Consider the following 21,531-nt stretch of genomic DNA (forward strand, 5'->3'; position numbering starts at 1 on the left):
TTGAGAGTTGGGTTAATTTCCAGAGAAAAATGTCTGATACTGTGTATGTCAGAATTAAAATCAATGAAAGAGCTAATATGTAGTGGTGGTCACTGATTAAATAAAATGAGATTAATAATTTTGATTTGCTAATAGGGAATTCAGAGGATTGAAAAAATTAGAGCACTTTAACTCATTTGCCTTTATAATTGATATTAGGTCATACTTCAGGCATTTCATCTGTAGAGCCTGTTTTTAAAGATAGATTTTAGGGGGGACATACCTGGATGGCTCAGTTGGTTAAGCATCCGACTTCAGCTCAGGTCATGATTTTTAGGTCCTGGGATCAAGCCCTGTGTCAGGTTCCCCACTCAGTGGGAGTCTGCTTCTACCTCTCCCACTGCCCCTCCCCACACTCATGCGTGCACGTGCATTTTCTCTCTCTCTTTAGCTCTTGCTCTCAAAGTTTGTAAAAAATAAAAGTTGATTTTTTTCAATATCAAAGACCAAATTATCTAAAGGAAGTGATTACTTTTCTAGTTCCTTTGCTTTTTTACCTGCTGTTATGCCAATATTAACAATGAATTTTTCCCAATTTTATTTTCCAGTGAAACACTTTTGAATCTTACTTATGGTAGCTAGCTGCTTTCTTGAACTACATAGTAATTTTGATTGAATTGATAAATGTTAGAAAAAAATATTAAGTCCTATTTATCTTTAGTTGGAAAATGTAATAACTTGAAATACAGTATATTTAGAATTCTTTGTTTTAAGCCTGACATTCACTTCTTACTTTTCACGTAATTCTTGTTTTACATACTACTTTTTTTACTTGGTGGAAAATACTTAGTGAATGTAATTGATGGCACTTCAATTTAATTTTCTCACTTTGTGTCTTCATGCTTAGGTTTATTACATTCTTCTTCTGTCAAAAAAAACTGTCCACAGAATGATTCTGAAGAACCAGCCTTGTCTTTAACCAGCTCTTTTGGGACAATTCTGAGAAAAGTTTCCAATAATGGAACCAGTTCTGTTAATAATAAAACAGTACCTCGGGATCTTGATTATAAAGAAGCAAAAATTAATAAGGAAAAGCTGCAGTCATTTATAACCACAGAAACTGATTGTCTATCATCCTTGCCGGAAAAACATTGTGAAGATGATGCAAAAAGTCAGAGAGTTTCAGATATAAAAGAAAAGGTCTTGCCTGCCGTAAGTTACCCTCCTGTGCCACATTCAGAAGTAGAAGGTTGTGGTATTCACTTTCAATCTCCAGAAAGCTTTTCATCTGACCATGATAATACTAGTCTAACTCCTAGCTCCAGAGATCCTCCATCAAACCCAGTCATGACTTGTAGAGGAAAAGAATCCTATAAAATGTCAGAGAAACTAAAATGTAAGAATCATAAAGGTGGTTTTGAATTAATCAAAAATATTCCCATGGAAAAGAATCAAGAAATGCATGTTTTAAATGCAAATTCTAAAAATACTGAGGTGTTGTCAACTGAAAAATATGTAATAGTAGCATCACCTTCTATGAAGGTACAATTCAACCAAAATGCAAATCTCACCACAATCCAAAAAGACCAAAAAGAAACTACTTTAATTTCAAAAATAGCTGTCAATCCAAACTCTGAAGAACTTTTCCCAGATGATGAGAATAATTTCGTCTTAGAGATAACTAATGAAAGTAATATTCCTGTTTTAGAAAATATTAAGGAACTTCATGATGCAGACCTCTATTGTGTAAGAGAACCTGTTCTCAAGAACTCTACCATGATGGTATATACAGACATGGATGACAAACAAGCAGCCAAAGTGTCGATTATGAAGGATTTTGATTCATCAAACATAGATGATCTTACAGAAAAGAACGGAAATAGCATAAAGCAGCAACTAAAAATGACTCTAGATCAAGATTCAAAATCAGACATCACCTTGGAGGTAGTTAGGAAATCAAATGGAAATAATGACTACATGAATAATTGGACAAGACAATCAGATCCAGTTTCAAATCACAGTTTTGGAAATGGCTTCAGAACAGCTTCTAATAAAGAGATAAAACTCTCTGAACACAACATTAAGAAAAGTAAAATGCTCTTCAAAGATATTGAAGAACATTATCCTACTAACTTAGCATGTATTGAAATTGTTAATACCTCATCATTAGAAAGTCAAAAGAAACTAAGCAAACCTCTCGCACTTGATCCACAGTCAATTAATAGTATGTCGGTCTTTGTGCAGAGTAGCGCTTATGTTTCTGATAGTGAAAGTGGTCACATAGCCCCTCTAACTTCATCTTTAAAGCAAGATTTTAATTCAAATCATAACTTAACACCTAGCCAAAAGGCAGAAATTACAGAACTTTCTACTATTTTGGAAGAATCGGGAAGTCAGTTTGAATTTACACAGTTTAGAAAACCAAGCCACATAATAGAGAAAAATCCATTTGAAATGCCTGAAAACCAGCTGACTATCTTGAATAGAACTTCTGAAGAATGCAGAAATACTGATCTTCATCTCACAGTTAATGCCCCATCTATCATTCAGGTAGACAGCAGTAAGAAATTTGAAGGTGTACTTGGAGGTAACCAGAGGTTTGCTTGCTTGTCGAGAACCAACTGTAACAGAAGTGCTTGTGGCTGTTTAGCAGATAAAAATGAAGTGAAGTTTAGAGGCTTTTATTCTGCTCGTGGCACAAAACTGAATGTTGGTAGTGAAGCACTGCAAAAAGCTAAGCAGCTGTTTAGGGACCTTGAGAATATCATTGAGGAACCTTCTGTAGAAGTAGATACAAGAAGTTTCTCCTCAGGTAAATGTAATGATTCTGCTGTTTCAATGATTCAGATAGAAGATTGTAACAATGATAAAAATTTTAATGAGAAAAATAATAAAAGCCAACTAATACTACAAAATAATATTGAAATGACTGCTGGCATTTTTGTTGAAGAAAATAGTGAAGGTTACAAGGGAAATACAGAAAATGAAGATAACCAGCGTACTGATGCCAGTGGAAATACTCATAACTTAGAATCTGTTGGCAATGATTCAAATAAAAATGATACAGTTTATATTCATGAAGAAGAAAACAGCTTGCTATGTATTCATCAGCACAACATCGATCAAAAATTATCTAGCCAGCTTATGAAGGAGGGAAACACTCAAATTAAAGAAGGTTTGTCAGATTTAACCTGTTTGGAAGTTGCAAAAGCTGAAGAAACATTTCGTGTTAATACGTCAAATAAGCAACAGTTAACAGCTAATACAAAGGGACAAAACATAAAAGATTTTGACATTTTTGATTTATCCTTTCAGACAGCAAGCAGGAAAAATATAAGGGTCTCTAAAGAGTCATTAAATAAAGTTATAAATCTCTTTGATCAAAAATGGACAGAAGAAGAATTGAATAACTTTTCAGATTCCTTGAATTCTGAATTACTTTCTGGCGTAGATATCAACAAAATAGACATCTCAAGTTATGAGAAAACAGAAAACAGTGAAAGAAAAAACAAAATAATGAAAGAAAGTGACCTAATTGGTACTGAAAATAAATTACTGACCCTCCAACAAAGACCAGAAAGTGAAATCAAAAAGATCAAAGAACCTACTATGTTGGGTTTTCATACAGCTAGTGGGAAAAAAATAGAAATTGCAAAGGAATCTTTGGACAAAGTGAAAAATCTTTTTGATGAAAAAGAGCAAGGTGATAGTGGAATCACTAATTTTAGCCATCAAGGGGCAAAGATGTCCAAAGACAGAGAGAAATGTGAAGATGGGCTTGAATTAGCATGTGAGACCATTGAATTAACTGCACCAAAGTATGAAGAAATGCAGAATTCTCTAAAGGAAAAAAAACTTGTTTCTAGTGAGATTGTGGTGGCACCCAGGCTCTTAAGTGGTAATTTAAACAAACAAACTGAAAATCTTAAAATATCAGATCAAGCCTCTCTGAAAGTTAAAGTACATGAAAATACAGAAAAAGAAACAGCAAAAAAGCATACAATTTATACAAATCAATTCACTTATTCAGCTACTGAAAATTCACCTTTAGCATTTTACACGGGACATGGTAGAAAAATTTCTGTGAGTGAGACTTCACTATTTGAAGCAAAAAAACGGCTTAGAGAAGGAGAATTGGATGATAAACCAGAAAAAATAAATACTGCCACGGTTATCTGTTTAAAAGAATATCTTGATGATTATGTAGAAAATCCTTCATGTGGAAATAGTTCAAGTAGTACCATATCTGAAAATGACAAAAATCCTCCCTCTGAAAAACAAGGCTTGACCTATTTAAGTAATAGTACCGTGTCTAACAGGTATTCATACCACTTGGATTTTTGTCATCCCAGTGAGGTATATAAAAAATCAGAATATCTTTTAAAAAATAAAGTTGATAATTCCGGTACTGAACCAGTAGTGAAGAATGTTAGAGAAAACACTATTTTTTCTGAAATAACATCCACTGTAAGAGAAGCAGACACAGACCCACAAATTATAAATAAAGATATTTGTGTTCAGAAACTTGTGACTAACTCCTTGTGCAAAAATGAAAATACAGCCATTAAAGTGGCCATATCTGACTCAAATAATTTTAATTCAATTCAGAAATTGAATTCAGATTCAAATACTGCTGTACCTGCATACAGTACAGCAAGTAGTAAAAGAGTCTTTGTTGCACACCAGACAAAAACGACAGAGGGATTTACAGACAACTGCAGTATGATAATTAAGCAAAACCCCAAGAGTAAATCAGACACTTGCCACATGAGAATTGTGGCAGGTTATCCTAACACACTGGACAATTCGGAGGATATTATTTTTCCTGACTCTCTGGATGATGCAGAACATAGTTCGTCTTCACGTAAGGTTTTTGCTGGCATTCAAAGTGAACACACTTTACAACTTAACCAAAGTATATCTGGATTGGAGAAAGTTTCTGAAATACCAACTTGTCAGAATAATTCAAAGACTTCTGATACATGTAAACTTAATACAGGAAAGCTTCCAAAGTCAGTCTCTTGTACTAATGCTTGCGGGATTTTTAGTACAGCAAGTGGAAAATCTGTACAAGTATCAGATGCTGCATTACAAAAGGCAAGGCAGGTGTTTTCTAAGATAGAAGATAGTGCCAAGCAACTCTTTCCCAAAGTATCATTTAAAAATAGTGAACATTCAGACAAGTTCACAAATGAAGAAAATGCTATGCTACAAACCTCCCAAAATTTACTGTTATCTACTTTCTCTGGATTTAGCACAGCAAGTGGGAAACAAGTTCCAGTTTCTGAAAGTGCTTTATGCAAAGTTAAGGGAATGTTAGAAGAATTCGATCTGATCAGAACTGAATGTGGTCTTCAGCATTCATCTACATCTAGACAAGATGCGTCAAAAATACCTCCTCCCTCTTGTATTGATAAGAGAACCCCAGAACAATGTGGCAACTCCAAATTGGAAATGGCCTACAATAAAGAATTTAAATTATCAAGTCACTGTAACATTGAGAGGGGTTCTTCAGAAAATCATCGCTCCATTCAAGTCTCTCCATGTCAGTCTCAGTTGAAGCAAGACAAACAGCAGTTGCTATTGGGAAGCAAAGTATCTCTTGTTGAGAACATTCATCTTTTGGGAAAAGAACAAGCTTTACCTAAAAATACAAAGACAGAAATTGGGAAAACTGAAACTTTCCCTAATCTTCCAGTGAAAACAAATATAGAAATTTGTTCTACTTACTCCAGAGATCCAGAAAACTATTTGGAAACAGAAACAGTAGAGATTGCCAGAGCTTTTATGGAAGATGGTGAGCTGACAGATTCTGAACTGCTAAGTCATGCCAAACACTCTCTTTTTACATGCCAAAGCACTGAGGAAATGGTTTTGTTAAATTCAAGAATTGGAAAAAGAAGAGGAGATGCACTTGTCTCAGTTGGTAAGTGTCTGTTTTTCCTTTCAGGTTGCCAGTCACTTAAAATTAAGTCTTTAAAAATCATGGAATGTTAGCTTAAAGCAGTTCAGGTATTATAACCTATATTTTTATAGACTTTTATGTATAGTTTAGGGGAATGGGATTTCACTCTTGATCTGAGTCTGTACTAAGAAACATGTTTTATGTTCTTTAATGTATTTTTAGAGATTATTAGTATAGTTATTATTGAGAAATTACTGTAAAAATTTGTTTCCCTAGAAAATCTGAAACTTCTATCCTTATAACAGCCTATATAATACAACCCGCTGTTTTCAAGTAAGTATGAATGTGTATATAGAGAGAGCACCCAGAGGTTCCACAACTCTGGCTCTTAACGAATTTTAAAAGTAGGTTTCAGCTATGGTGCTGGTTTGCTTCCTTTTTTTTTTTTAATCTAGGAAGTATTCTAAAATCACTTATTTTTAGCAGATAGCATCTGGTCTTAATGCTATTTGGACTATAGTCTAACTTCTCTTTTTAAATGTATATGTAACAACTTAGTTCAATTAGGTTAATTGGAGGTGTGTTTTTTTTTCCTCTTAGTATTTCTGACTAGGAATAATCTTAAATAATTGAATCTGTTGATCAAATACAATTAAAGTAAATGCCATAACTAATTTTCCTGCTTTTAAGTGAATGATCTTAAATAACTAGCTCCTTTTAAAAAAACTATAAACTCATAGACTTGAGTTATCACAGGTCTTGTCCAGTCTCTTCAGATTACAGGGAAAAACAAGGAAGCCAATCAGTTCACTCTTTCACTCGGTGCCTTCAGTAACCTTGCTGGGTACAGATTTGCTTAAGTGTTATCCAGGTCACATTATATAACAAGTTTATGTTATGGGAATAGTAGTAAGTTTATGATACTTACTTTAAACTATTGCTGCGCTCCAGTAAAAATTCTGAAGTGCAGATGCTTTAAGAAATTCATAATTCTTTTATGGAAAATAATGGTTTTATTTATAGGAACCATTTTGTTCATGCATATTCACAAATGGGTTGGCCTGCTTAGGGGGAAAAAAAAACTCAGACTTCTAATAAATGTTCTCAATAACATCACTGTTTAATTTCCCTCACCTCTATTATATATAAATATATAGGTTAACCACCTTCTGGCTTCTTGAATAGCACCGGCCCTTGTTAAACAATTAAATCACTTCATAATCTAACACTTGATAAAAGCTTATAAGGATAATTTTACTTCTTATTAAATTTATAAATTTATTCCCTTTAATAAAGCATCAAAAAGCAAAGTACCTATTATCACATATTATCTCAGTATGACATGAATATGCATAACTTGAATTATGATTTAATTTTATTCTCAGCCTTTGTAGAATTTTTAAATAAGTAATACTTTTAATTATATATTCTTGTAATTTTGGTAATTTTACAAAGTTTTTTCTTCTACTCATTCTAATTCAAGGACCTACACAATAAATTTCTTCTCAAGTTTAATGCAGAGTTTATTTGAAGAAATTTTGTTTGTCCATATTTCCAGTAAACCTACAGTTACATAAGTGCCAGTATATTTTATTAAAAAGTAGTGTATCTTCAGTAACTGGTAACATTTTATCCCTATACCCTATTAGATAGTGGTGTTTAAAACAGTTCAAAAAAATTGATATTGAAAAATGAATTGTCTCTTTCAAAATAGAATGGTTGCTATTTAAATTTTATTATGTATTTTTTTTGCCTAATAAATTGTAAGAGTTCTTTTAAAAACATGTATGGAAATTTCTTTTTAGGAGAACCCCCAATTAAAAGAAACCTGTTAAATGAATTCGACAGGATAATAAAAAATCAAGAAAAATCCTTAAAAGCTTCGAAAAGCACTCCAGATGGTAAAATTTGCTTTGCATTCATATCTTTTCCCTCTTTGTAGGTACTACACACAGTATTTTTAAGTTCTTTTTCTAAGCTTTTTTGGGTATATAGATAATTGGATAAGACTTTACAGTGTGGTTTGCTAAAGTTAACATCTTGCTTTGTTATGTGAGCTCTTCCTTCATAACACCTGGTAGGATGTGGAGGTTCTCTATAATTGGGAAGCATGAAGTAATTATGAAATAATTACTTTTTAAATTTAAAAAACTGTAAAAATTTAGTAAGATAAAATTTTGTATAATAATTTAGTACAAAAATAATATAGTACAAAAATTTAATACAATAATTTAAAGCTTAGGTTCTGTGATCTAGTCAAGTTTTTGACTGATCTTCACCATTCCACCAAAATCACTCTTTCTTAAGTCATATGGTGATCTCCATGTTGGCAAATCCAGCAGCCATTTCTATGTCATTTGGGTCCATCTTTCAGCCACATTAGACAGTTGGTCACTCTTCTGAGACTACCACATCCTCTTGGTTCTCCTCCTGCATAGCCACTTCTCCATTGTCTTTGCTGGCTTCTTCTTATTTGTTCCTTTCTCTAAACATAGGAGTGCCCCGGGGCCCTATCCTCAGAGTATTTCTCTGCCTAAGCTTCGGTGACTACCAAAATTGTATCTGCAGGCTTAACCTGTCCTGGACCTCCAGACTTATTTATTTTTTTGCCCTTGATACTTTTGTACTTATATTGCAAATAGGCATTTCCAAGTCACCACAGACAGTGCTGAACTCCTGATTCCATCTCTCTCCCAAACCCACTCTTCCTGTTCTTTCCTTTCTCACTGTCATTCTGCCAATTGACACATCAGAACCTTAGTGTCCTCATTTACTATTTTGTTTCCTCATACTCCACATGCAGCCCATCAAGTGATATAGGTTCTCCTTTGAAATATAACAAGATCTGATCATTTCTTCTCACCTCTACCCATACCAACTTCATCCAAGCCATGGTCATACCTTCTAACTCATCTCTCTGTTTCTGCCTCTGCCCCTTCTCCAGGCTCTCAACACAGCAGCCAGCATCATCCTGGTAACAGAAAAGTCAGATCATGCTCCTTGATTGCTTAAAACTCTCCATGGCTTCCTATCTCATTACCATAGAATACTTAAAAATAAATAAAACCTGTAACTATTGCTCACTATATACTTGGTTCCTGGGTTTGGAAAGGAAGAAGTCAGGTAGTGAGGAATAAATGATTTAGACTATAGAGACTTAGTTCTGAAACACATGGAATAAATCCCACAATAAATTTTTATGACTATGTAGAGATCTTTCTCATTCTTGGTTATGGTTGCATAGCACTTGATCTATTGGCTATATCAATGTATTCTAGTTTATTCAGCCAATCCCCTACTAATGAACTAGTTGAAGGTTTAAGAAGTACAAGTTGCGGGGCACCTGGGTGTCTCAGTTGGTTAAGTGTCCAACTCGTGGTTTCTGCTCACGTAATGATCTCAAGGGTCATGATGTTAAGCCCTGTGTCAGGCCCTGTGCTCAGTGGGGAGTCTGCTTGAGGTTCTCTCTCTCACTTTTCCTCTGCCCCTCCCCCTACTAATTCTCATGCTCTTTCTCTATTGCTCTCTGAAATAAATAAATCTTTTTTTAAAAAAAAAATAGTACAGGGGCACCTGGGTGGCTCAGCGGGTTGGGCCACTGCCTTCGGCTCAGGTCATGATCTCAGGGTTCTGGGATCGAGCCCCGCATCGGGCTCTCTGCTCAGCAGGGAGCCTGCTTACTCCTCTCTCTCTGCCTGCCTCTCTGCCTGCTTGTGATCTCTGTCTGTCAAATAAATAAATAAAATCTTTAAAAAAAAAAATAGTACAGATTACATACTGAGAATAATATCTAAAGTTTAGCTTGCAATCATAAGACTAAATTTTAAATTCAATATTTGCATGGCAGTTAGCAAACACGTTTGAGTTATGATTAATGCCAACTGATTAAATTTATACTGACTTCCTTTATTTACACTGAGTTATTTGGTATATAGTCATCAATTTTTGAGTCAATATTTCATTTATAATATCAAAATTTTATGTAAATATTTATAATACTGTGTAAAAACAGGCATACAAAATAAAATCTCCCATTAGATTTTCATTAATACGTAATGTAAAATACATTTCCATTAATACATAATGTGAATATTTTTCTAGGCATCCTAAAAGACAGAAGCTTGTTTATGCATCATATTTCTTTAGAGCCAATTACCAGTGGACCCTTTAGGTAAGACATACTTAGTTTTGTTTTTTTAATTCTAATATAGTGTAGGAAAGGTACAGTTTTTGAAAATAAATATTTCTAAAAATAATAATGCCACTAATAAGCAAAAAGAAGTTAACACTTCCCTTTTTGAAATAACCTACAAGATTAAGTAAGTATACTTTGGTAGTACTTTATAGTGCTATTTGGTAGTATTTTATAGTGCTATTATTATCTCATTTTTCAGTTTCTTAACATCTTTGGAAAGTAGACAGATTTTATTCCAAATTTATGGATAAGAGAGATTAAGAGAGAATAAATCAATAAGTAAAATCAATTTCAAATATATCAAAAAAGACGGAATGTATTGAAAATATCTCTTGCCTCTCCTCCTTCTCAAAGCCCTACCCAAATTACTAAGAGAATTTTTTTAACTTACAAATCTACAAGGACAATTATGAGAGGAAAAAAAACAAATTTTGGAACCCAGAAGCATGAAAGACTTAGTAAGCCCATAGAAAGCTAAAACCTCACACTGGAGCAAGCAAAGATGCTACCCAGTTTCCCCCAAAGAACCCAAGAAAGACTCAAATTGGCAGCAGCATGTTCTTCTGAAGGTGAGGTAGAAAATAGATCAATTCAGAATCTGTTTAAAAAACATCTATATCCCCTCCCCCACTGCAGGCAGCCAGTTATCCCTTTTGTGCCAGAAGACCAAAAGGTTATTATCTGGAAAAGATGAATTGGAGGGATTCTGAGTTGGGAGGGTGGAGACACAGCAGGCACAGTTGGGAGGTACTGAAAACTGAGATTAAGTAAAAAATCTGTTTATTGACTAGTGAGACTCCCCAGCCTCCTTCCCACACTTGGCTCCCAAATACTGGCAATGAGACTCTGAGTGGAAGACTGGAAGATTTTTTTCTGGGGAACATGACTAGCTCAATACAAAAGATTATAAATACTGACAGTTGTAGGTGCTCCAATGAAACCACATAGCCAGAGCACCAGGCTGTAATGCGAACAGTTGAAGAGCCCCACCAACACACACTTCACTCTTAAGTAAGAAGAGAGAATCAAGGATCACTAGTTATTAGAAGAAAGCCTCTCTGAACGATCATATCCACAGTACAAAAACAAAAAAGAACGGAACTTAGAGGAAATAGATCATGCAAAGAAGTGAATGAAATTTCAAAAAACTTACTAATATTCTCAGGATAGAGAACATATGGCATCCTTAAAACAAGAATTTGCTATAAAAAGAGTTCTTATAAAACTATGATGACAAATTAACTCAGTAGAAGTAATAGAAGATAAAAGTTATGAAACCTTCAAAACTACAGAATAAAAAGAAAAGATGAAAGAAGAAAAAACAATTAGAAAAGTCAGTCCTATAGGCCTAATGTCTGAAAATTTGGAGTTTGAGAAAGAAGGAAAAGGGATAATTTAAGATACTTTATTCGTACTAAAGGACAAGAGTTTCTTTGATTAAAAGGGCCCTCTGAATCAGCACATGAATAAAAATGACTCACATTAAGGTGCATCCTTATGAAATTTTAGAACGCTAAGGGCAAAAGGAAACCTTAAATTTTCTAGTAGGCAAAAAAATCACATTTTCAACAAAGTTGCAAGGGTCTTAATGGTATAAATTCTCTTTGCTGTTAACAACAGAGACTAGAAGATTATGGATTCTATAATGTATACTACAGATCAGTGCCTTTAAAATTCTGAGAGAAAATTATTTCCAGCCTAGAATCCTATCACTGACCAAGATATCAAATAAGTTTTGAGGTAGACATTTTTCAGATACAGAGTACCAAAATGTGTATCTTACACACACCCAAGACAGGGAGACCACAGTGGCTGTTTTTCAAAGCATATGGGAGAAAACAGATTCAAAATCATAATGGGGAGAGGAAAGAGCCAACCGTGTTACACTTGGAGAAGCCTCAAAAACTAAGGAATTCATGAAACTTCAGAATTGATGATGAAGAAGGAAGGAGCCAGAACAAGGGTACAGGTTGAAAATACATCCCCTCCTCCACTCCATGAAGCTAGACAACTACCTCTTATGCACTCTAACAGAAGACTAGGGTTAATTCTCCATGGAGGGTACATAATTAAATATTGGCAATCAAATACATAACTTGGGAAGCTGGGGAGGCAAGGAAGAGAGAAAGGAGGGATGTAGGGAGGAAGAGAGAAAAGAAAGGAAAAAGGGGAGGGGCAGGGAGGGAGGGAAGGAGGAAAGGAAAGGAAAGAAAGAAAGAAAGAAAGGGTGTTTAGTAAAGCAGAAGTATTGACAAAGAGCTAAATCATCACTTTCCAAGTGGCTCTTCAAGAAGTAGTTACAGAGATGCCATTTAGGGATAATGTATTTGAGTATCATAGAAGCATCTAAAATTGTAGAAAGCAGTTGTGAAGCCTTTTCTAGCTGGTAAATTTTTTAGCCCAGGACTATGGTTTAAATTATGTTTAATGTTACCTTTTCAAAAATAACTGTTTGTGGCCTTGTTGAAAACATTCATTAATCTGCACTTCCGGGATATAGTTTCCAACAGGCTACTAAGATACATGTTTTGAATGTAGAAACCCAGGTGATTTTTTTGTTTGTTTTCATTTTCAAAAGCAGGTTGTAATATTTAAAGTAAATGCTTATTTATCTGCATATTACCTTAATTTGTACATATAATGAGAAAATAGTCTTGTGCATTTAAGTAAGCATGCATAAATTCCTAAAGATCTTATTTATAATGTACAGATGTCACCTCACCAATAATGTTTTCCTCACCAACCTGTATGAAGTATTACTTATTTACTTCTGTTGGACACTCCCTGTCCTTCTTACCATGCTTTATTTTTCTCTATAGCATTGAATATGAATATTTGTTTGTTTCCCTCCACCAGAGTATAAAACCTGTGATTTTATTTTGTTCCCATTGTATCTTCCAGCCAAAACAGTGTCTAGCACACATAGTAGGAACTCATTAAATATTTAATGGCTAGGAGTTTCTGGATGGCTCAGTCCATTAAGCACCTAACTCTTGATCTTAGCTCAGATCTTAATCTCAGGGTCATGAGTCCAGGCCTCATTTGGGCTCCACACTGAACGTAGAGTCTACTTTAAAAATAAATAAAAATAAAATATTTGATGACTAGATGACTGAATAAATGAGTTCTAGGATAACTTTGAGTTCCAGGGATTCAGGTTTGATTAAAAGGAAGTATGGGATTTTCAACAAAATATCAAATATGAGGAAGAACATGTATGCTAGGGAAGGTAATTAATTTAATGTTGAGTTTGAGATGAGTGTGGAACATCAAGGCAGAGGTATATGGTGCTATACGAAGTTCAAAGTGCAAGAATAACACCTGGGGCAAAATTGGGCATAAAGATACAGATTAATACTTTTGTTACATGATAATTTAAGCATTTGAAATGACTCACATTACCCAGGGAGAATATCTAGGGAAGAAATCCAAGTTTAAAGATGGGAATTTTTTTAAGAATCAGAAATAGGAAAAATCAGCAAAAAAAAAAAAAGAAGAAGAAGCAGAGGGACAATCGTGGTATAGATATTAGTGGAGAGAACTTTAAGAAGTCAGGGCACCTGGGTGGCTCAGTGGTTAAAGCCTCTGCCTTCAGCTCAGGTCATGATCCCAGGGTCCTGGGATCAAGCCCCACATCAGGCTCTCTGCTCAGCGGGGAGCCTGCTTCCTCCTCTCTCTCTGCCTGCTTGTGATCTCTGTCAAATAAATTTAAAAAAAAAAAATCTTAAAAAAAAAAAAAAGTCAGTTTTCAGAGGCCAGGTAGAATGAGTTTACACACAAAGCTATATGTGTATAGGCACTTGGGAGGTCTTTAACAACTTTATTGAGAAAAATTTCTATAGAACTGTGGGAGAAATGAGAGTTCAATGAGTGGAAATTGAGGAAATGAAGAAAGCTAGTTCAGATTATCTATTCGGAAAGATTGGCCATGAAGGGTAGGTCACAATGAGTATTAGCTCAAAGGGGAGGTAAGACTAAGAAAAAAGTGTTTCAGGGATGCACATGGCTTTCTGGTGAAATGAAAGGAGCACTAAAAAATAAAGGTATAAACAAGTGGTAGAAAGAGAAAAGAGAGGTAGAATAATAATTCAAAAAGTGTGTTTCCTGAGGAGACTGAATTATTAAATTAGGTGTCAAGAATATAGGTGAGGGAAGAGGACGAATAGATAGAACCTTCTGTGGTAAAGGATGTAAGTAAGAAGTAGTGTGATAGAACTAGAGGAGACAAACAAGATCCATGTTTGACAGATTATGTGAAGTAAGTAGTAGAGGCTGGACATCAGTGTGTGAGAAATAGTTAGACTTGAAAAGTGTGGTATTGTCTTGCATGGCAACTGTAATGAAATGCAAAACAGTTGCTGGAGTAGGATTGCCTTAGGGCAGTTGAGGTTGGGGTGGGGGAGGGGGAATAAAGTATATGCCAAAACATTTACATATATGTCCATTTATTGGTAAATAATCAAACTTAAATATGTTCTCCTCATTGTAGCACAACTAAGGAACGGCAAGAAATGCAGAATCCAAATTTCACCGTACCTCATCAAGAATTTTTGTCTAAATCTCGTTTTTATGAACACCCGGCTTTGGAAAAATCTTCAAGCAATTTATCAGTTTCAGGGCCGCCATTTTGTACAGTTCCTGCCACAAGAAATGAAAAAAGGAGACACTTGAACACTCCGGGCAAACCAGTGAAAGTCTTTGTCCCACCTTTTAAAACTAAATCACGTTTTCACAGAGATGAACAGTGTATTAGCAAGAATACTAATTTGGAAGAAAACAAACAAAACCCAGAAAACATCGATGAACATGGCCCTGGTGAGAGTGAAACAAATATTAATGATGGTGGAATTCATCAGCTTAAGAAAAATAACCCCAGTCAAGCAGCAACTATAATATTCACAAAGTGTGAAAAAGAACCTTTAGGTATTGTGTGAAAATTTGTGTTGATACGTTTTTGCCTTCCAGTTAGATGTTTCTCATATTTAAATAACGCCTTGAGGATTTTACCCCTTTTGTGATGATTAATAATTTCAGAACCTTTTTTAATGCTTGTAGATTTTTCCTAATTCCAAATACTAGATTTAAAGTAATCTAATGTTTCTTTCAAAGGTAACTACTTGTGGCCTTTCTTACTTAAAAAAAAAAATTGAACAATCTAAGACTGCTGTTACTGGAATATATATTTAACAGTCTACTGGTTTTTTCCCAAATTTAAAATAAAAATAAGAGATTTATTGTTTACAAGTTGAAATTTGCTTACCCCTGAAGATTTAGACCAAATTAACCCTGAAAATTAGAGCAAATTCATATACGACTTTATAAAACAAAGGTTGTGCTTTTGAAATGTTACATGCAAGTTTATTTTTTGCTAACTTATTCTTTAATAGATTTAATTACAAATCTTCAGAATGCCAGAGATATACAGGATATGCGGATTAAGAAGAAACAAAGGCAGCACATTTTTCCACAGCCAGGTAGTCTGTACCTTGCAAAAACCTCCACTGTGCCTAGCATCTCTCTGAGAGGAGCAGTGGAAGGCCGAGTCCCCTCTCCGTGTTCTCATAAACAGGTATGCTTTTGCCCACAATGCTGCTAACTTCTATAGTCAAGTCTAATTTCATTTTATTAACTAGTATCTCCTCATTGTTTTGTTCAAAGAAAGAACAAATGAAAGTGCGAGTGGATGAATAAAATCATTTTGTTTCCTAATCAACCAGCAGTGGCAGCCTCCTTCTCTGCTGCCTTATCCCGCTAAAGTGATCTGTGCTCCAGAATTCACGTTTCTCTTCCCCCTTCGAAACGTACTCATTTTATTACTATAGTGCTCTCAGGTGTTAGAAGAAAGTAGTCTACTTGAATTTGAAGTGTGAATAACTCATAGCCCTGAATCCGTTAAGAGCTATTGACATTTTTTTAAAAACATTCTTATTAAGCCAGTTCTGTCTAGTTAGAATTTTAGGCAATGGAAAGGTGAACATAATATGATAATATTATTAGGTAACATTTATTGAGTAGTTTTTGTGCACTCATCACCCTTCTAAGTACTGTGCCTGCGCTGGTTCCATCTCACTCAATCTTCACCAGCATCTAAAGGAAAGGCACTGTTTGCAAATGAGAGAACTGAAGCACAGAGAGGGTTAAGTTACTGCCCCAGTGTCACTTAGCTAGTAAGTTTTCCTCTGTTGGACACAGTTCCAAAGCAAAGAGTGTGACTCCAGAGTCATATCCAAACAAAGGGAAAGATATTTTAGATGAAGCATGCTGGGGTGGAAGTAGGCTAGGCCTGTGTACAGATCTGAGCTCCTGCTGTCAGATCCCCTAAAATACTTCCGCTTTTCACTGTTCTTTCCTTTCTGAATTTTTTAAGAGATATTGTAAAATATTAAATAACTTTTTTATCCCCAAAGTGACTTCCTATGGCAGCTGTAGCAGGAGGCATACACACAAAGGGAATGAAAAGGCTGTTGAATGTAGGAGTCATTTATATTATACTAAAATGTTCAGCTTCTAGTAAGTAAGTTAAATATTTTGATGGTGAATATTTTAATATTTAAATGAGAAATTTTGTAAATTCAGTTTTGACTTATTATTTTTATTCTAAGAAACATGCTCTTTTGTTTGATTTTGTTTTTCATTCATTATTAAATTTTTCTGTCATTTATTTTATGCAGCTCTACATGTATGGCGTTTCCAAACATTGTGTAAAAATTAACAGCAAAAATGCAGAGTCTTTTCAGTTTCACACTGAGGATTATTTTGGTAAGGAAGGACTATGGTCTGGAGAGGGAATACAGTTGGCTGACGGTGGATGGCTCATACCCTCCAATGATGGAAAGGCTGGAAAAGAAGAATTTTATAGGTACTCCCTGCAAAAAGAGATTGTGTTAACTTTTCTGTATTCTACCATCTCTCTTTTTGTCACATATCTCTTTAAAACTTAATAAGTTAGCTAGAAATCAAATTTTTATCTAGTGACTTATTTTAAGTACATTGTGCTTCAACTGGCATTCTTTTGTAATCTTTTGAAAAGTGAATTATAGTTTGTCCTAGAATTTAATGAATTGGTTTTTCTTAAATTGAGACATTTTTCATATGCGTTTATGAAATACTGATAAGAAAAGATAAGTTTGAGTGACCTTACTGTAGATACACAGACACACATGCACTTATATCCTGTTCTTTTTCATTGTATATCTTAATATATATAAATACCAGAAGCTAAGCAGAAATACTCAAGTGTCAGTAATACCAAATAACTAGTAAATATTACAGCCCTAAAACATCAACAGTTTAAAAATTATATAACCTCTTTATAGTTCTAATGTTTTTATAAAGGTGATTTTAAAATTTTTGCTATCAAGGATGAAATTAGCATGCCAAGGGCAAGAGAAGAGAAACTTTTTTCTAATGTGCTTATTTTTTAAAATCTCTGTATGTCTTTTCAAAATTTATAGTTTGGGGAAATTGGTAAAACATTTTTCCTGAAACTTCTGTTATGTTTTTAGAATACTTTAAGACAGGAATATGATTTACATCTTGCACTTGTCTCCCATAAATACCTGCTATCAATTCTAGGTGGAAAAGCATACTAAACAGTTACATTGTTTTCTTGTATTAAGTATATATTATACCTGCAGAGTGTAGAAGTTAAGAGTAATTATCCTATAATCAGGTGAGCATGATTCATAGCTTTGACTGTTGAAGCTTAAGCTGTTTTTTTGATCATTCAACAAATATTTATCGAGGACCTACTTGTGCCAGATAAGTCTTATGGATACTCAAGATAACAAAAGAAAACAGAAATCTCTGCTTTAATAAGTCATACATTATAGTAGAGGGGTTTGGGGTGGGGAAGGAAAATTTTAAAAAGAAGTAAGTTGTGGGGCGCCTGGGTGGCTCAGTGGGTTAAAGCCTCTGCCTTCGGCTCAGGTCATGATCCCGGGGTCCTGGGATCGAGCCCCGCATCGGGCTCTCTGCTCGGCAGGGAGCCTGCTTCCTCCTCTCTCTCTGCCTGCCTCTCTGCCTACTTCTGATCTCTCTCTGTGTCAAATAAATAAATAAAATCTTTAAAAAAAAAAAAAAAAAGAAGTAAGTTGTGTAGTATATTAGAAGGTGATGAATACTATGAAGATAAAGCTGGAAAGAGCATAGCTCGAGTGAGGATAAGTGCAATTTAAAATAGGCTCAGTAGTCAAGAGCCTTCACTGAGGCCCTGACATTTGGTCAATGTCCTGAAAAAGGGCAAGGGAGTAAGCGTAGGAACCTGCGGGGGAAGCATTGATTGTAAGCAGGAAGCATGCTTATTTGGGGAATAGGAGGAAAGTGAGTGTAGCTGGAGTAGAATGGGCAAGAGAGGAGTAGTAGCAGATGAAGTCAGAAAGATAGAGCCATATAGACCTATAAAAAGTTTGGCTTTAACTCTGAGTAACAATTTTTGGCCTAAGTAAGAATGTTTAAAGGAGAGGAATGACATGATCTGCCTTGTTTTTGAAAGAATAACTCTGGCTGCTATTGAGATTAGACTGTTGGGGGGAAGATGATGGAAGGAGAGAGACCACTTAGGAAACTGTTGAGGTCATCCAAGTGAGATGTGGCTGCTCAGACAGAGAAGGTAGCAGAGGAGTTGGTGAAAAGCAGTTGGATTCTGGGATATTTTGAAGGTGGCACCATCAGGATATGATCAAGGATTGAATGAGGAGTGTGAGAGAAAAGGAGAATAAGAATAGCTCCAGGGCTACCTGGGTGGCTCGTGGGTTAAGCCTCTGCCTTCAGCTCAGGTGGTGATCTCAGGGTCCTGGGATCGAGTCCCATATCGGATCGGGCTCTCTGCTACGCAGGGAGCCTGCTTCCTCCTCTCTCTCTCTCTCTCTCTCTACTTGTGATCTCTCTCTGTCAAATAAATAAAATCTTTAAAAAAAAAAAAAAAGAATAGCTCCAAAGATTTTGGCATTAGTGGCTGGAATTCCATACATGGAATTTCGTGTATGGAGAACTGAGAAGATCAAAGATGGAAGAGAAATGGAATGTCCAATTGGGACTTTTTTTTTTTTTAAGTAGGCTGGGCTTGAACTCATGACTCTGAGATCAAGACCTGAGCTGAGATCAAGAGTCAGATGCTTAACCAACTGAGCCACCCAGGTACCCCACATGGGACATTTAAAGCTTAAGATATTAGTAGACACCCAAGTGGAGATGTTCAATAAGCATTTGGATATGCAAGTCTGGAGTTTATAAATGAAGTATGGGCCAAAGAAATCAATTTCATAGTTATTAGCATATAAATTAAAGCTATAAAAGAGAGAGACTGAGAAAGAGCAACCCAAAAGTTAGAAATTAATACCAAAGAGTGTGGTATGTTGCAGGCTAAGGGAGGACAGAGCTTCAGGGAGTAAAGAATGACCAGGTGTCAGTCACTGCTGATGAGTAAAGGAAGAAGAAGACTGAGAATTGACCATGGATTTAATAACCAATGTAGAGGTCATTATTAGTCTTAATGAAAATAAGTCAGTAAATTGATGGGGTGAGAAAGTGACAGTATCTAGAGAAGGAACTGAGAGTAAAGAGTATAAGTTTTATTGTGTTTAAGAAAGAAAAAAACTTATTTTTATACTGGATGGAAATTGTTCAGTATAAAAGAAGGAAGTTGATGAGGAAGAGAGAGAGGAGGCATTTCCTAGATCAGGGTCCTTAACTAGGCAAGAAAGGGTGGGAGCTAGTGTGGCAGGAAAGGCAAAGTGTAAGGGTCCAGATGCTGGTGGGTTGGTTAATGTGAGGGTGGAAGCTTCTGGAAGTCCTCTTGATTATTTGTTTCCCTAGTACTCAAAGTGAGAATGGGAAAGGAAGAAGAGTTAGAGATTTGAACAGAGAGAGGAAGATCTTTAAAAAGTACCAAGAAGAGAGAAGGATGTTTTTAGATTATTTTTCTTAAAAGAGATTATTTTCTAAAAATTATCTAAAATATAATTATTTTAAATTAAGGATCTCATTTTCCAGTTGAAACAATTGTTTTGACTAGTGTGTTTTCTTAGTATATTTTGATACATGTCAAATTGTTTTCTAAATTATATAACTTATAGTCTAACTCATAAAAACTTACTAAATGATCTTGTATGATGCAGTGTTTGTGCAAATAGTGGTCATGGTTATTGAATTCAGTATCATCTTACGTGTTTTGTTTTGTTTTTTAATATTGTTCTACCTTAATTTGTTCAGGGCTCTGTGTGACACCCCAGGTGTGGATCCAAATCTTATTTCTAGAGTTTGGGTGTATAATCACTACAGATGGATTATATGGAAACTGGCAGCTTTGGAATTTGCCTTTCCTAAGGAATTTGCTAATAGGTGCCTAAGCCCAGAAAGAGTGCTTCTTCAACTAAAATACAGGCAAGTTCAATGCATTATATTATGTAATCACATATTTGTGTTAAGGGTCAGACTTCTGCGCAGGCTGTGACTTCCCCATTGTAGAGGTACACAAGTCAGTTGTCAGTGACAGTCGCCATCCCACCCTGCTGTTCAGTTGTACACAGTAGTTCTCTCGTCATCTTCCAGCCCCCTTAAGAGAAATTACACATTCTTACACCTCTTGTTTCCCTCTTCCCCCACCCTCCTTAACCTCTTGGCCTGTGAGAAGAATATGAATTACTAATTTGATCCACTCTTCAGGTCTTGCTAATAAACCATGTTTGCAGGGGAGTTTTAATATTTAATTCATAATTTAATAAACTTACTATACTGGTAGCTACCAAATTTTAAATTCTCTTCTGTCTCAGTAGTTCTTCAGTAAAGGTATTTAATTTTTATTCTCAATTATTTGGTGACCTTTTCACAATGAAATTCTAGACTCACAATTCCTAAAATATGCATTTTTCTTTTTCTTTTTAGATATGATGTGGAAATTGATAGAAGCAGAAGATCAGCCTTAAAGAAGATCATGGAAAGGGATGACACAGCTGCAAAAACTCTTGTTCTCTGTATTTCTGAAATAATTTCATCAAGCGTAGATATATCTGAAACTTCCAGCAGTAAAACTAATAGTGTGGGTACCAAAAAAGTGGGCATTGTTGAGCTCACAGATGGATGGTATGCTGTTAAGGCCCAGTTAGATCCTCCCCTCTCAGCTCTTGTAAAGAATGGTAAATTGACTGTGGGTCAGAAGATCATTACTCATGGAGCAGAACTGGTTGGCTCTCCTGATGCCTGCACACCACTCGAAGCCCCAGAATCTCTTATGTTAAAGGTAAATTAAATTAATGCATACTCTAGGTAAAAATCAGTCACTGATTTAGTTAAGTTCTAGGGAGATTTCATATTTTAAATTTTAAACTTAGGTCTATGAAAGATGCTCCATTCCTTGAAAACATACTAATAGTCGGAGTGTAAGTGGCAAAATTCTCAGACTGTCAAATTTTTTTGTGCTACTTTTAGGAAACCGAGAAGTATATATTGAGCT

The 21,531-nt window shown here is 35.2% G+C and overlaps 1 protein-coding gene across 1 annotated transcript in view; it reads left to right on the forward strand.

Moving 5' to 3' along the window:
- Nucleotides 1-21,531, forward strand: part of LOC111158584 (BRCA2, DNA repair associated) — a 57,933-nt gene that overhangs the window by 14,520 nt on the left and 21,882 nt on the right. The window contains exons 10-17 of the mRNA XM_022520706.1: nt 887-5,905; nt 7,690-7,785; nt 9,986-10,055; nt 14,569-15,002; nt 15,467-15,648; nt 16,751-16,938; nt 20,292-20,462; nt 20,964-21,318. Coding sequence (XP_022376414.1) covers nt 887-5,905; nt 7,690-7,785; nt 9,986-10,055; nt 14,569-15,002; nt 15,467-15,648; nt 16,751-16,938; nt 20,292-20,462; nt 20,964-21,318 — 6,515 coding nt within the window. The remainder of the gene's footprint in view (nt 1-886; nt 5,906-7,689; nt 7,786-9,985; nt 10,056-14,568; nt 15,003-15,466; nt 15,649-16,750; nt 16,939-20,291; nt 20,463-20,963; nt 21,319-21,531) is intronic.

Source organism: Enhydra lutris, unplaced genomic scaffold (genome assembly GCF_002288905.1).
Source record: "Enhydra lutris kenyoni isolate GAN:26980312 unplaced genomic scaffold, ASM228890v2 scaffoldscaffold60, whole genome shotgun sequence".
Lineage (NCBI taxonomy): Eukaryota > Metazoa > Chordata > Mammalia > Carnivora > Mustelidae > Enhydra > Enhydra lutris.